Here is a 14,433-nt window from a genome sequence, read left to right as displayed (position 1 = left end):
GCTGACGTCTACTTCACAGCCCGCTCTGCTCTCTCGTTCCCAGCTGCCATGCCGGCGCTTCACTTTACGCCGTAACACAGGACACACTCGTTACCCTTGTAATTCCCCTTTCCAATCTGATTTTTGTCATTCCTAAGTATCCTTAGCCCATGTAGTCTCCTTAAATTTCCTTTTCACTGAATTCGTTATAAGGTATCAGAAAACAGTCCTATAAATTCTTCTTATACCTGCCACTTTCTTTATTGTTATCAATGCCACAATTACACTACTGGCCATTAAAATTGCTACACCAACCATAAATGCATGTGATAAACGGGTATTCATTGGACAAATATATTATACTACAACTGACATGTGATTACATTTTCACACAATTTGGGTGCATAGATCCTGAAAAATCAGTACCCAGAACAACCACATCTGGCCGTAATAATGACCTTGATACGCCTGGACACTCAGTCAAACAAAGCTTGGATGGCGTGTACAGGTACAGCTGCCCATGCAGCTTCAACACGATACAACATTTCATCAAAAGTAGTGACTAATGTACTGTGACGAGCCAGTTGCTCGGCCACCATTGACTAGACTCTTTCAATTGGTGAGAGATCTGGAGAATGAGCTGGTCAGGGCAGCAGTCGAACATTTTCTGTATCCAGAAAGGCCCGCACAGGACCTGCAACATGCGGTAAGCGCATTAACCTGCAGAAATGTAGGGTTTCGCAAGGATCGAATGAGGGGTAGAGCCACGGGTCGTAACATATCAGAAAAGTAACTTCCACTGTTCAAAGTGCCGTCAGTGCGAACAAGAGGTGACCCAGACATGTAACCAATGGCACCCCATACCATCACGCCGGGTGATACGCCAGTATGGCGATGGCAAATACAGCTTCCAATTTGCGTTCACCGCGATGTCGCCAAACACGAATACGACCATCATGATGCTCCAAACAGAACCTGGATTCATCCGAAAAAATTACGTTTTGCCATTCGTGCACCCAGGTTCGTCGATGAGTACACCATTACAGGCGCTCCTGTCCGTGATGCAACGTCAAGGGTAACCGCAGCCATGGTCTCCGAGCTGATAGTCCATGCTACTGCAAACGTCGTCGAACTGTTCGTGCAGATGGTTGTTGTCTAGCAAACGTCCTCATATGTTGACTCAGGGATCGAGACGTGGCTGCACGATCCGTTATAGCCATGTGGGTCAGATGCCTGTCATCTCGACTGCTAGTGATACGAGGCCGTCGGGATCCAGCACGGCGTTACGTATTAGCCTCCTGAACCTACGGATTCTAGATTCTACTAGCAGTCATTGGATCTAAACAAAAGCGAGCAGCAATGTCGCGATACGATAAACCGACTTTATCAAAGTCAGAAACGTGATGGTACGCATTTCTCCTTCTTACACGAGGCACCACAACAACGTTTCACCAGGTAAAGCCGGCCACTGCTGTCTGTGTGTGAGAAATCGGTTGGAAACTTTCGTCATGTCAGCACGTTGTAGGTATCGCTACCGGCGCCAACCTTGTGTGAACGCTCTGAAAAGGTAATCATTTGCATATCACAGAATCTTCTTCCTGTCGCTTAAATTTCGCGTCTTTAGCACATCATCTTCGTGGTGTAACAATTTTAGTTGCCAGTACTGTATTATTACTATTATTGTTGTTATTGTTACTATCACTATTAGGGGCTGCAGCTGCAATACTACAAGCCACGCCAGTATTAATTTATTTACTCACACTATCATTTCAAGTACTGAAATCATTTTAATACCAATAGTCATACAATTGTTATTTCTTAGCTGAATATGATGCAAGAAATACTATGTGTGCGAAAACTTGATCCACTCTAGGAGAGGGCCTGATGGCCCAAATCATATCTGGTTAAATAAATAAATAATAAATAATTATTAGCAGCGAAGAAACCCCTGAACCATTCATTGATGTATGGTATAAAGATATCAGCTATGATGAAATACATACTAGTCTCCATCCATATTATTAATATAAAGCAACACTGTCGTTCACTGTACTACCTGCCTGACCATATCTAGTGTTCTCTATCTGCTTTGTTTGTTAACAGAACGCTCCGTTATGTAGCTTTACATTTCTCCGTCCCGTCCAAACACGAAGTCTGTGTGCAGAGGTGCAGTCCTCTGGCATTCCACTCACCAATCATGGCTGGTTTACAGTGCTTGTTATTTCGTCGTCGACCTATTCAAAGCGTCTTCCACTGTACATGATGTATAAAGTTTAGTGTATTATTTTACCTGTGTTATTTTCATTCCTGTGATCTTCCTGAAAATGTCAACAGTTGTGTACGTTACTGTAGTTGCGTTTTGTTTCAGAACATACTTTTCGGGATTTATTTTTGCTTGGTTGCCACGCAGTCCAGTTGCTTCTCCCTCTTCTCTTCTGCTCTACCACCAGTGTGTCCTTAACAATCATCGACTCTCAACATGACACCTGCTACGTGTTTTTTGTCTGTATACTCCTATCACTCAAACATTATCAATAATTATGTTGTGTGTCTCTGTAGTTCTGTGCTGTGTATAACTGTTACTAACTAGTTTCAAGACACCTGGTGGAAGGTTTTAAATTCAAGGTCACTAACTCCTGATTTTTCGGGAGTGGACTGGGGGCAGACATAAGCTATGATTGTAAATACATTTAGACTGTGTGAGAGAAACGACAGTTGGTAGGCGTGTACCTACATCTGAAAGAATGACATCTATTCAAATTTCGCGCCAGTCGCATAAGAGTGGCACAAGTAGGGCAGCTAGGAGGAAGCAAATTCGCTTCGTGAATGTGAGTTACTTTGAGACAGAACGTAGTGCGTTAATGTCAGTCAAGAATGTCTGCAAGACGATGAAGAAGCCGATATCAACAGCACACCGCGTATCAACGTGGAGTGTAATAGAGCTACAAGAATCTGGATTATCCTTCCGCAATACAACAGAAAGACTCTGCAGGAATGTAGGTGAAACCTACAATTATGAAAAATAGATTACTACCTTATCGACATAAATACCTGTGAAACAGGTAGGCCTTTGCCAAACATATTTTCAGTTGTAATTTCTTAGACTTTCCCGGCGATTTGATGACATCTCGTGGAAATCGGGTTTTCTGCCGGATATCAGCGTCTTCCAAACACGATATTTCGACGTCATTACTTGACGTCTTCATCAGGTGTTCCCTGAGACTGGCTGCTTGCTGGACCGGGTCGCATATTTATGCCTGCCCGGTGCCTGGTGTTCTGTCTGCCGTTCCCTAGTCGGTCCGCGCCCGCTAGTCGCGCTATCCTGCCGCTCCAGGTGTTCTCTATTCCGTCCGCTCCCGCTCTGCCCGTCTCCGACTGCGGTCGTGGCCTCCTGGTGTTCCCTTCTCGGTCCGCACCCGCGAGTGGCGCTCCAAAGCCGCTCTGGACGTTCCCTCAGTTCACGAGTCGCTGAGATGTGCAGCCGCGAGAAGGACGTACCTGCGCTTGCTAGCGACGCGAAGGGTGTGGCAGATCGCCGTCCGGCCGCGCTTGCGCCGTCGGCGGCCCCATCTGGCCCCCCACTTATGACGACCAGTGCTATGGCTATGGATTTGGTGGACACAGCTCCGGAAACTTTGAAGACAGCGCTGTCTCTTCCGCTCCCCGATTCTGAAGATGAGAGCTCCACCGCCCCTCAGCCACGCGGACGAAGTGGGAAACAGAAGAGGAGGGCAACAGCCGCAACGTCCGCTGTCCGCAGCTCGCCGATCGAGAAGAGGGACAAGCAAGATTTCGCCCCTGACGCTGATGGCTTTGTCCCGGCCGAGCGCACTGCAAGACGCATGCAGTTATCGACGACGCTTCCAACTGCCGTCGCCAATTCATTCGACGCGCTCGCTGACGCGCCGGACCAGCTGCCGCGCGATCCTGCGCCAAAGAAAGACTCCCATCTCCCGCCGGTGGTCCTCCAGTTTCGGCCGCCCTATGGGGAACTGCAGAAGTTGTTGCGCAGCTGGACAACGGCCGTGTATACTGTGAAGCCTGCCGGACGAGACCTGTACAGGGTCCCACTCCGAACTGCTGACGACTATCGCCGGGTCACTCAGGAGCCGTCTGAGCGTGGTATCCCGTTCTATACCCACGCTTCCGCACCTGACAAAGTCTTGAAGATTGTCATCCGGGACCTCCCATTCAACATGGAAGCCGATCACCTGCATCGCGAACTGGCTGACCTGGGCTTCTACATACGGGCAGTCGTGAAGATGAAGTCTCCTAAATCGCGCGATGATATGCCGCTCTTCCTGGTCGTCTGCTCCGATACCGTGGAGAACCGCATACTATACCAATTGACGAGGGTCGCCAACGTTCCGGTTCAGACCGAAGATCTTCGCTCCAGGAGAGGCCCTGTGCAGTGCTTTCGCTGCCAGGGGATCAATCACGTCGCGCGCCACTGCTCTATGCCGGACAGATGTGTTAAATGCGCCGGCGCCCACGCAGGAAGTGCGTGCCCCCGTCCGCCCACTGAGAAGTCGACTTGTGCACTCTGTGGCGGTGCTCACGTGGCCAGCTATCGTGGGTGTGAAGTGTGGAAGCGTGCCATCGCTCGCCAATGTAGCCAAACACCAGCGCCACATCCGAAGAAGCCAGCAACGAGACGGCCCGGCGTCTCTTTCGCGGCGGCAACGTCAGGGGCGCCCTCCGCCGTCCCGGCTGCGTCGGCTGCTCCTGCTCCTGCCGCGTCCGATGCCGTGCCGATACCTGAGGCTCCTGCGCCTCCACCATAGCTGCTAGTGGCGGACCCGGGTACTGCCTCTCACGGCCCGACGGCCAGACCGCGCCCCGCCAATCGCCTGCGCGGGGTCAGCGCCCCGTGGGTACCCAGCGCTCAGCACCGTCAGTCGAGCAGCCCCAGGTGGACTCTCCAAGCGAGTCAGCCACGCCTCCCCCTTCCAGCGACGGGGCCGCGCCGGCTGCCTCCACCGCTGACCTGGCCAACCTCGTCGCGCAGCGCACTGCCTTGGTGACCAGTGCTACCAAATTGATTGAAGCCCTGTCGCAGCAACTCACCGCTGCAGTGCCGCTGGCCTCTCCGGCCCCGACCGCTGTCAATACTCACCAGCTGCACCATGGGCAGCGTTAGAGGGCTCACGGTCGTCGCGTGGAATGCCAACGGCGTCCGCACTCAAGCTGGTGAACTTCGCCAATTTCTTCGAGATGAAGCCGTCGACGTCTGCCTTATCAACGCAACCCACCTGAAACCTGGGGTCGACGTCAGGGCAGCCAACTACTCCAGCTATCGCACCCATCGACTGACGGCGGGTGGTGGGACAGCCGTTTACGTCCGCAATGGCATTCGTCATCACGTGATACAACTTCCACCACTGGCAACCCTGGAGGCCACAGGTGTCGTCGTTCACACCTCGGCAGGCGCCATCACGTTCGTCGCTGCGTATCGGCCGCCGTCTCGTCCACTGGACCCTGCTGACATCGATGCTCTGCTCTCCTTGAGGGGGCAGGTGTTCGTCGCCGGGGACTTCAATAGTAAACATGTCTCCTGGAACTCCAGGATCACCAATGCCGCTGGCCGCTGCCTGCTCCGGGTAGCAGAACGCCACCATGCGCTTGTGGTGGGGCCGTACGATCCGACAATCTTCCCTGCCCGTGGCCTCCCGGATATCATCGACATCGCAGTCGTCAAGGGCATCCCTCATCAGATCACCGCCACGACGAGGACGGCTCTGTCTTCTGATCATTTCCCAGTGGTTTTCGATATCGACTTAGACGTCCTTAACAGCCCAGGCGAGGCATCTCACTTGCTGGTATCGACTGGGGCAGGTTTCAAACAGCCGTGACGGACTCACTCGCCGCCGCGCCGCCCCCTGCAGCAGCTGGTGCGGACGCAGCACTTCTGCACTTTGCGGCAACCACGATCGACGCTGCCAACATAGCAACGCCGTCCCGACCTCGAACTCCGCCTGACTACTCCCGCCAGCTGCCGCCGGACATCCTTGCGGCCATCACTGAGAAGAACCGGGTCTACCGGGAGTGGCAGCGGAGAAGAAATGCCAACAACAAGCGCCTTCTCAACAGGATGCGGTGGGATATCCGGGTCGCCATTGACAACCATCGCAATCGCGAGTGGAATAACAAGGTCGCCACCATCTGTCCTGACGACGGCACGGCCTGGCAGACGACGAAGCGTTTCCTACGCCGCACGCAACGTATCCCTCCACTGCTGGTCAATGGTCAGGCTGTCTGCGAACCAGCTGCGAAGGCTGATGCACTCGCAGACGTCTTTGAGGCTGCGTTTACGCCGATCGAAGACCCGACCGACGCTGTCCACGACGACCTGGTTGCTGACCGGCTCCCACGCTACTTGGAGGCACGCGACGACGATGACGTCATTGAAGAGACGACGGCGGAGGAGGTGTCTTCCATCCTGCGTGCCCTGAACCTCAGGAAAGCTGCGGGCCCAGACGAGGTTTCCAACGCCCTACTCCAGAAGTTGCCGCCGGTGGCTGTCACTCATCTCGCCGCCGTCTTTAACGTAATCCTCCGGTCCTGCAGTTTTCCGCAGTCCTGGAAGCATGCAGAGATCGTGGCGATTCCGAAGATGGGGAAGGATCTGCGTTAGCCCGCGAACTACAGACCTATTAGTTTACTGCCTGCCGTCTCCAAGGTCTTTGAAAGGGTGGACATCAGGCGGCTGCAGCGCCACGTTGACAAGGAAGGCCTCCTGCCCGAAGAGCAGTTCGGCTTTCGCAGGGGCCACTCGGCAGTTCACCAACTCCTACGGCTAATGGAAGATGCGTTCGTCGCCCTCGAGCAGCGCGAGTTCTTCGGCGCGGTGTTTCTGGACGTGTCACATGCTTTCGACAGTGTGTGGCACCGCGGGCTCTTGTTCAAACTTTTTGAACTTGGGGTCCCGACGTCGCACGTCCGTCTCATCCATTCCTATCTTGCCGATAGGACCTTCCATGTGCTGGCCGCGCATGGCTTGTCCTCCGTCCGCCGCATCAACGCCGGTGTGCCACAGGGCTCGGTCTTGGGACCACTCCTGTATTCCCTGTACACTTCTGATGCGCCGAAGATCGACCGTGTGCGGCTCGCCCTGTACGCGGATGACACGGCTCTATATACGAGGAGCCTCAATGCCGCCGTCATGCGCCGCCGTCTGCAGCTCGCCGTTGACACCCTGGCAGCCTGGGCCGTCAAGTGGCGTCTAAAATTCAATGGGGCCAAGACACAGTTCCTGATCGTCACCAGGCGACTCGTTCCTGCGGGTCTGCAACCGCTCACCGTCGGTGGCAGCCCTGTCCCGTGGCGTCCCACGGCGCATTACCTCGGCGTCACCATCGACCGCCGGCTCACGTGGGTTCCGCACATCCGCGAAGTGAAGGCCAAAGTGCGGAACCGGCTTCGCGTCCTGTACCCGGTTCTGAACCCCGGCTCCCGACTAGCACCGCGTCTGGGCATCACTCTCTACAAGGCGCTGCTCCGCCCTGTAGTCCAATACGCCGCCGTCGTCTGGGGGAACGCCGCCGACACGAACCTGAAGAAGCTGGAGACACTGCAGAATCGCATCCTTCGGCTGGCCTTGCACCTGCCTTACGATTTCCCCACCGCTCATCTTCACGACATCGCGGAAGTACCTCTGCTCCGTGACCTCTTCCAGGCGGCCGCCCGCACCTTTTATGAACGTGCTGGCCGGTCACACAACACCCAAATCCGGACGCTGGGCCGCAAACTGCCGCGCAACGTCAACACCCGCTGGCCACACCTGCTCGCTGCATAGCTAGCACTGCAGAACTGTGCTGAGGAGACACCCAAGAAGACATTCTACATGTGACGACGCATTACATCGGCATGCATGGGAGGCAAAGCACTAACTGCTGCGAACTCCATCACACATCGGAGGAAAAGTTATCTCCGTGCAGATCCACGCGAGGACGTTCCCTATTCCGTCCGCTCCCACTCTGGCCGTCTCCGACTGCGGCTGAGGCTTCCTGGTGTTCCCTTCTTGGTTCATGCCCACAATGTGCGGATGTCTGAGGCTCGTTGTTGGTGTTGGACACATATTTTCTCCGGCATTGCTTCAGCAGTTCAAATGCCGGGTTCCATGCAGTGCTTAGCAGGTATCCTGCTTCCCGGTTAATCAAGTTTTGTGCTATCTTTATCTCTATAGATTCAGTGATGACACTATCCCAGAACCTGGGGGACTGGACCATGACCTTGGTGTTCTCATAATCCATGGAATGTTCCAATTCTAGGCAGTGTTCTGCTACTGCTGATTTTGTGGCCTGCCTTAGCCTGGTATGTCGCTGGTGTTCCTTACATCTGATTTCCACCGTTCTAGTCGTTTGGCCAATGTAGGACATACCGCATTCACAAGGAATATTGTAAATGCCAGGCTTCCTTAAGCCCAGGTCATTTTTGACTGATCCAAGTAAAGCCCTGACTTTGCTAGGTGGGCAGAAGACACTCTTGATGTAATGTTTAATTAGTATTCTGCTGATCTTGGCAGAGACAGGACCGGCATACGGTAAAAATGACAGTTTCTTGATTTCTTCTTCTTGCGCGTTCTCCGGTGTCTGGTCAATGGTGGTCAAGCAAGTGGCTCGTCAAAATACGCGAGTCATTACCCTTGATGAACTGTGGTATCGTGTTGAAGCTGCATGGGTAGCTGTACCTGTACACGCCAGCCAGTCTCTGTTTGACTCAATGCGCAGGCGTATCAAGGCTGTTATTACGGCCAGAGATGGTTGTTCTGGGTACTGATTTCTCAGGATCTCTCCACCCAAATTGCGTGAAAATATAATCACATATCAGATATAGTATAATATATTTCGCTAATGAATAGCTGTTTATCATACACATTTCTTCTTGGTGTAGCAATTTTAATGGCCAGTGCTGTAGGTACTGTGTAAGGCCGGGGGATGGCGGGAAGGGGGGGGGGGGGGGGAGCGGGGATGTCCCGGCCACAGCGTAGAGGAAACACATTATCACTCCTGCTTAGGAAACACCTTTGGCTGACACAGTTTAAGATATTATGTTAACAAACAACCAAGGTCAGTATCTACTCAGGAAAAGGAAACAATAGCCGCAATTCAAGGTACCATCTGATGGTAAAATAGATAACCAAGAAATCGCAATGATCGCAGTACACCTATAGGTATGAATAAAAAAACTGTTAAGACCTCAAAATCCAAGTTAATAAATCGAATTTGAAGCTGGGGTGTTCGAAAGGGGGTCCAGAATTCAGCACAGCGAAACTGGCTTCCGCTTTCTCATCATTGTGTCACATTCGAGACCTGGACCGCCAAACTACTCATGAAGACGGCACTCGAAGTCAGCCACGGATTCAAATCGGCCCACAAATGTGCCCAGCAACCACTCGCCGGACTCCGTGCCCAAGACGCTTAGACAAGTGCTCGCCTTACTCGTCGGGCGGACATCACACAGCGCCCTCCTCAGTCCGTTACCACTTAGCAACTCCCCACGCCACATTGTGGCAACAATAACATAAGGCCGCAAAATGACCGGGCTCCTCACGCTCATATGGTACTACCGATAGGCGGGACCGTCGTGTTCTGCGTATGGCTGTGGAGCATGTGCTGCGTCTCCAGTAACAAACAGAGCAGCAGTTGACACCACAGTGACACAACGACATGTTACAAATGGATTACCTTAACGACAGCTCCGATCCAAACTCCCTGAAGCGTGCATTCCACTTAAACCAGCCCAACGACATTTAGGGCTTCCGTAGTGTCAACTAGAGGTCATGGGGAGGAGGGCGGGAGGCGTGTTGCAAGAAGGTCTGTTGTGTTTTCTGATGTAATCTCGTTCCGCCTCGGTGCCAGTGATGGCAATGCGTTGGTTACAAGGTCAGCTGATGGCCTGCAGCCAGCTTGGATGCCTGCTTGACCCAATGGTCCAGCACCTGGAGCTATGGTCTGGGCTGCAACGTCGTATGACAGCAGGAGCACTGTGGTGGTTAACCAATGTAGCCTGATTATAAATTTGTACTCCAGTTTGGTGATTCGACCTCTTGTGCCGCTATTACCGAACAGCATTCAGATGCCTGTTTTCCAACAGGAAAGGTTCTCGCGCATATACTGCCTGCAGCCAGCTTGGATGCCTGCTTGACCCAATGGTCCAGCACCTGGAGCTATGGTCTGGGCTGCAACATATACTGCTGTTGTAACCCAACGTGCTGTGAAATGGTTCAAATGACTCTGAGCACTATAGGACTTAACATTTGATGTCATCAGTTCCATAGAACTTAGAACTACTTAAACCTAACTAACCTGAGGGCATCACACACATCCATGCCCGAGACAGGATTCGAACCTGCGACCGTAGCAACAGCGCGGTTCCAGTCTCAAGCGCCTATGACCGGTCGGCCTCCGAGGCTGGCGACGTGCTGTACAGGTTGTCCACATGTTGCCTGCGCTAGCTCGATCTCCATTCAGATCCACTAGATCTCCAGAGACATATAGGGCATCATCGATTTGATTTGTTTTCAAATCGAACAGGTCAAGAGTGAATGTGTCCATCATTATTTCAAACTAATCTGAGAAAAACTATGTTGAAGTCCTACTTGGCACCTCTCAAAAACTGAAATATTTTGATTTTCTGATGTGTGCAAAGATGTTGTACACCTCTCTAAATGAGAGTATTTAGGAAAATACCGTGGTGCGGGGGAAAATAAAGAAACTGTAAAAAATATTGCAAGCTCTATAGGTCCAAAATTATTTTTAATAAAACCCTTTTTCACAGTACTATCAGGCGTGTTGTAACACATCTAACATTCTGTTCATCTTTAATCTGGAAAAAATTACTATAATTGTAACTCTCAGTAACTTCCAAATTTTTTTTAAAAATGTGAATACTTGCACGATGCCAACTGTTTTGTGAAATGCTGGTGGTGAATCTACTGATTGTTAGCTAGGACTTTAATGCTTCAAATTCTGTAACTCTCAAAACATTTATACGTAAAAATGGGAAAAGTTGAAATTTTTTGTTAGTTTTAAATTATTTTCTTTAAAAACCACATCCTGGCCATAGTAAAGCATACATGAAACAGTAGGTGCAAAAGATGAGAAATTTTTATTTTAGACCTAGCTACTCTAAAGTAAAAAAATTACTGAAAAGTTAAAAATTTAAACCTATTGAAGATGTTGAGTAAATTTAATGCAAAACTAGTTTATAATAGTCAAAAACTTAGTTTACAGTGTTAGAAAGAGTGGGAAAACAATTATTCATTTTCTCTAAGGTGTAGAAAGCAGCTTTGTATGTAAATTTTTCTGTTCCTCATATTATTCACAATTTTTTTATTATCTTTTGTCACGATTTTATTTCATTACGACGTTCCATGATTTAAGACTGCCTACACTGAAACACTCAACACTGCACTGTTCACTAGAGTTCAATTTTTTCAGCTGCTTCTCATTGAACTTGTACGGCCGAGCTGAATTAGCACATGGGCAAAGAAGTTCCAACAAAATCAATGTTTGGTAAATGGTAACTGCACACTGATGTGTTGGTTATGAGAAAATTTGCACAGAAGGGTCGTCGAGCAGATGCGCAAAACTATAGACCTATATCTCTGACGTCGATCTGTTGTAGAATTTTAGAACATGTTTTTTGCTCGAGTATCATGTCGTTTTTGGAAACCCAGAATCTTCTCTGTAGGAATCAACATGGATTCCGGAAACAGCGATCGTGTGAGACCCAACTCGCTTTATTTGTTCATGAGACCCAGAAAATATTAGATACAGGCTCCCAGGTAGATGCTATTTTTCTTGACTTCCGGAAGGCGTTCGATACAGTTCCGCACTGTCGCCTGATAAACAAAGTAAGAGCCTACGGAATATCAGACCAGCTATGTGGCTGGATTGAGGAATTTTCAGCAAACAGAACACAGCATGTTGTTATCAATGGAGAGACGGCTGCAGACGTTAAAGTAACCTCTTGTGTGCCACAGGGGAGTGTTATGGGACCATTGCGTTTCACAATATATATAAATAAACTAGTAGATAGTGTCGGAAGTTCCATGCGGCTTTTCGTGGATGATGCTGTAGTATACAGAGAAGTTGCAGCATTAGAAAATTGTAGCGAAATGCAGGAAGATCTGCAGCGGATAGGCGCTTGGTGCAGGGAGTGGCAACTGACCCTTAACATAGACAAATGTAATGTATTGCGAATATATAGAAAGAAGGATCCTTTATTGTGTGATTATATGATAGCGGAACAAACACTGGTAGCAGTTACTTCTGTTAAATATCTGGGAGTATACGTGCGGAACGATTTGAAATGGAATGATCATATAAAATTAATTGTTGGTAAGGCGGGTACCAGGTTGAGATTCATTGGGAGAGTCCTTAGAAAATGTAGTCCATCAACAAAGGAGGTGGCTTACAAAACACTCGTTCGACCTATACTAGAGTATTGCTCATCAGTGTGGGATCCGTACCAGATCGGGTTGACGAAGGAGATAGAGAAGATCCAAAGAAGAGCGGCGAGTTTCGTCACAGGGTTATTTTGTAACCGTGATAGCGTTACGGAGATGTTTAGCAAACTCAAGTGGCAGACTTTGCAAGAGAGGCGCTCTGCATCGCGGTGTAGCTTGCTCGCCAGGTTTCGAGAGGGTGCGTTTCTGGGTGAGCTATCGAATATACTGCTTCCCCCTACTTATAGCTCCCGTGGAGATCACGAATGTAAAATTAGAGAGATTAGAGCGCGCACGGAGGCTTTCAGACAGTCGTTCTTCTCGCGAACCATACGAGACTGGAACAGAATAGGGAGGTAATGACAGTGGCACGTAAAGTGCCCTACGCCACACATCGTTGGGTGGCTTGCGGAGTATAAATGTAGATGTAGATGTAGATGATCCAACAAAATCAGTTTGGTCAATGGTAACTGCACACTGATCTGTCGGTTATGGCCATTTGAGAGGATTTGCAAGACCATGGCAAAGGTTACATCTTGTAGCATCGAGAAAGTTCAAAGAAGAGCAGCACATCTTGTATTACTGAGAAATGGGGCAGGGAGTGTTACGGACATGGTACAGGGTTTGGGTTGGACAGCATTAAAACAAAGGCGTTTCTCTTTGCTGCGGGAGCTTCTCACGAAATTTCCATCACTAGCTTACTCCTCCGAATGCGAAAAAATTTCGTTGTCGCCGACGTGTATGGGGCAAAACGATCGCCATAATAAAATAATGGAAATTGGAGCTCGCATGGAAAGCTGCAGGTGTCCGAGAGTGGATTAATAGAGAGTTAATGTGAAGGTGATTCGACGAACGCTCTGCAAGGCATTTCGGTGTGATTTGAAGAGTGTCCATGTATATGTATATGTACATCTAGATGAGAGGTACTAATTATTTGTCCGACTCACTACTAACTGTCATACATACAAGATATGAAGTTGCTCACAACAGTCTTCTGAAGTACACAGAGGTCTTGGCATTTCACACACACAGTAACAGGCTGCTCTTCATGGAGAACTGTTCTATCAATGTGTATGCCACTTAGGGATGCAACCCAACAGTGACTTATTTCCTACCACTGGATTCATAGCCGACCACTTTTGTCTCCTTTTTAAACTGAATTGCGCTAATGTACTTCCATTTAGAAGTAAGAGGTCGGTGTTTTGTAGCAATTTTGATTTGGTCTGTACAAATCCACTAGCATCTCTTACAGCATCAACAGCTTTATGTTGGAGACTAAATGATTACAGAGTCCTCACGTGCACTTTTTCCATGACTTGTTGCTGAAAATATGCATTTTATTTGTCATTAATTTGAATGGGGTTTTCATAATGAAATGCTGCACCACCAGTCACATTCGCACGTTTAGGAAATGTATGGCCTCTAGATGCCATGTTATCAGTTATCATGGTGACAGCATGGCATGCGTGTGCACTCTCATGAATGGGATCATCAATGACTAAAGCCATATAGTGTAATGTTCCAAGGAAGTAAGAAACACATGTGAATATCAACACTTGTGATGTGTGCTGGTGGTAACTTTAAACTTCGTTCTGTAAAGCAACAGACCAGTTCTCGGCAAAGTGCAAAAGAAGAACCAATGCTTATTCTGGGATGCGGCTGATTTGGTTACTGCTATGGCCTGTCTCTCAATCCTGAGGCGATGATGATGAGCTATTCCTTTTGAGCCAAAACCTAACCTCTGAAACAAACATCCGTAGCTCCATTGTCTTCTTCAGCAACTATCCTTCCCCCCCCCCCCCCCGCCCGCCCCCCCCGCCACACACGATCCATGGGTTACGTCACTGTCAATGTCCTGAAGGTGTGTGATGCTTCAACGGTCATCCCTTCAGCACCAGGACACACTGGACACTCCTGCAACCAATATTTATCTTGCGGCCCTTGACATAAAGACAGAAGTATAAACTCTTTTACTGTGTACTTATTCCTTGCGACACAAATAA

The 14,433-nt window shown here is 49.6% G+C and overlaps 1 protein-coding gene across 1 annotated transcript; it reads left to right on the top strand.

Annotated features, from left to right (window-relative positions):
• Positions 1 to 3,452: 3,452 nt before the first annotated feature.
• Positions 3,453 to 5,119, top strand: LOC126334559 (uncharacterized). The gene is made up of 3 exons (XM_049996936.1): positions 3,453 to 4,101; positions 4,448 to 4,663; positions 4,764 to 5,119. The coding sequence occupies exons 1-3, from the start codon at positions 3,453 to 3,455 to the stop codon at positions 5,117 to 5,119; spliced, it is 1,221 nt and encodes a 406-aa protein (XP_049852893.1).
• Positions 5,120 to 14,433: the final 9,314 nt, after the last annotated feature.

Source organism: Schistocerca gregaria, chromosome 2 (genome assembly GCF_023897955.1).
Source record: "Schistocerca gregaria isolate iqSchGreg1 chromosome 2, iqSchGreg1.2, whole genome shotgun sequence".
NCBI classification, from domain to species: Eukaryota; Metazoa; Arthropoda; class Insecta; order Orthoptera; family Acrididae; genus Schistocerca; species Schistocerca gregaria.
This window is presented reverse-complemented; position numbering and strand designations above follow the sequence as displayed.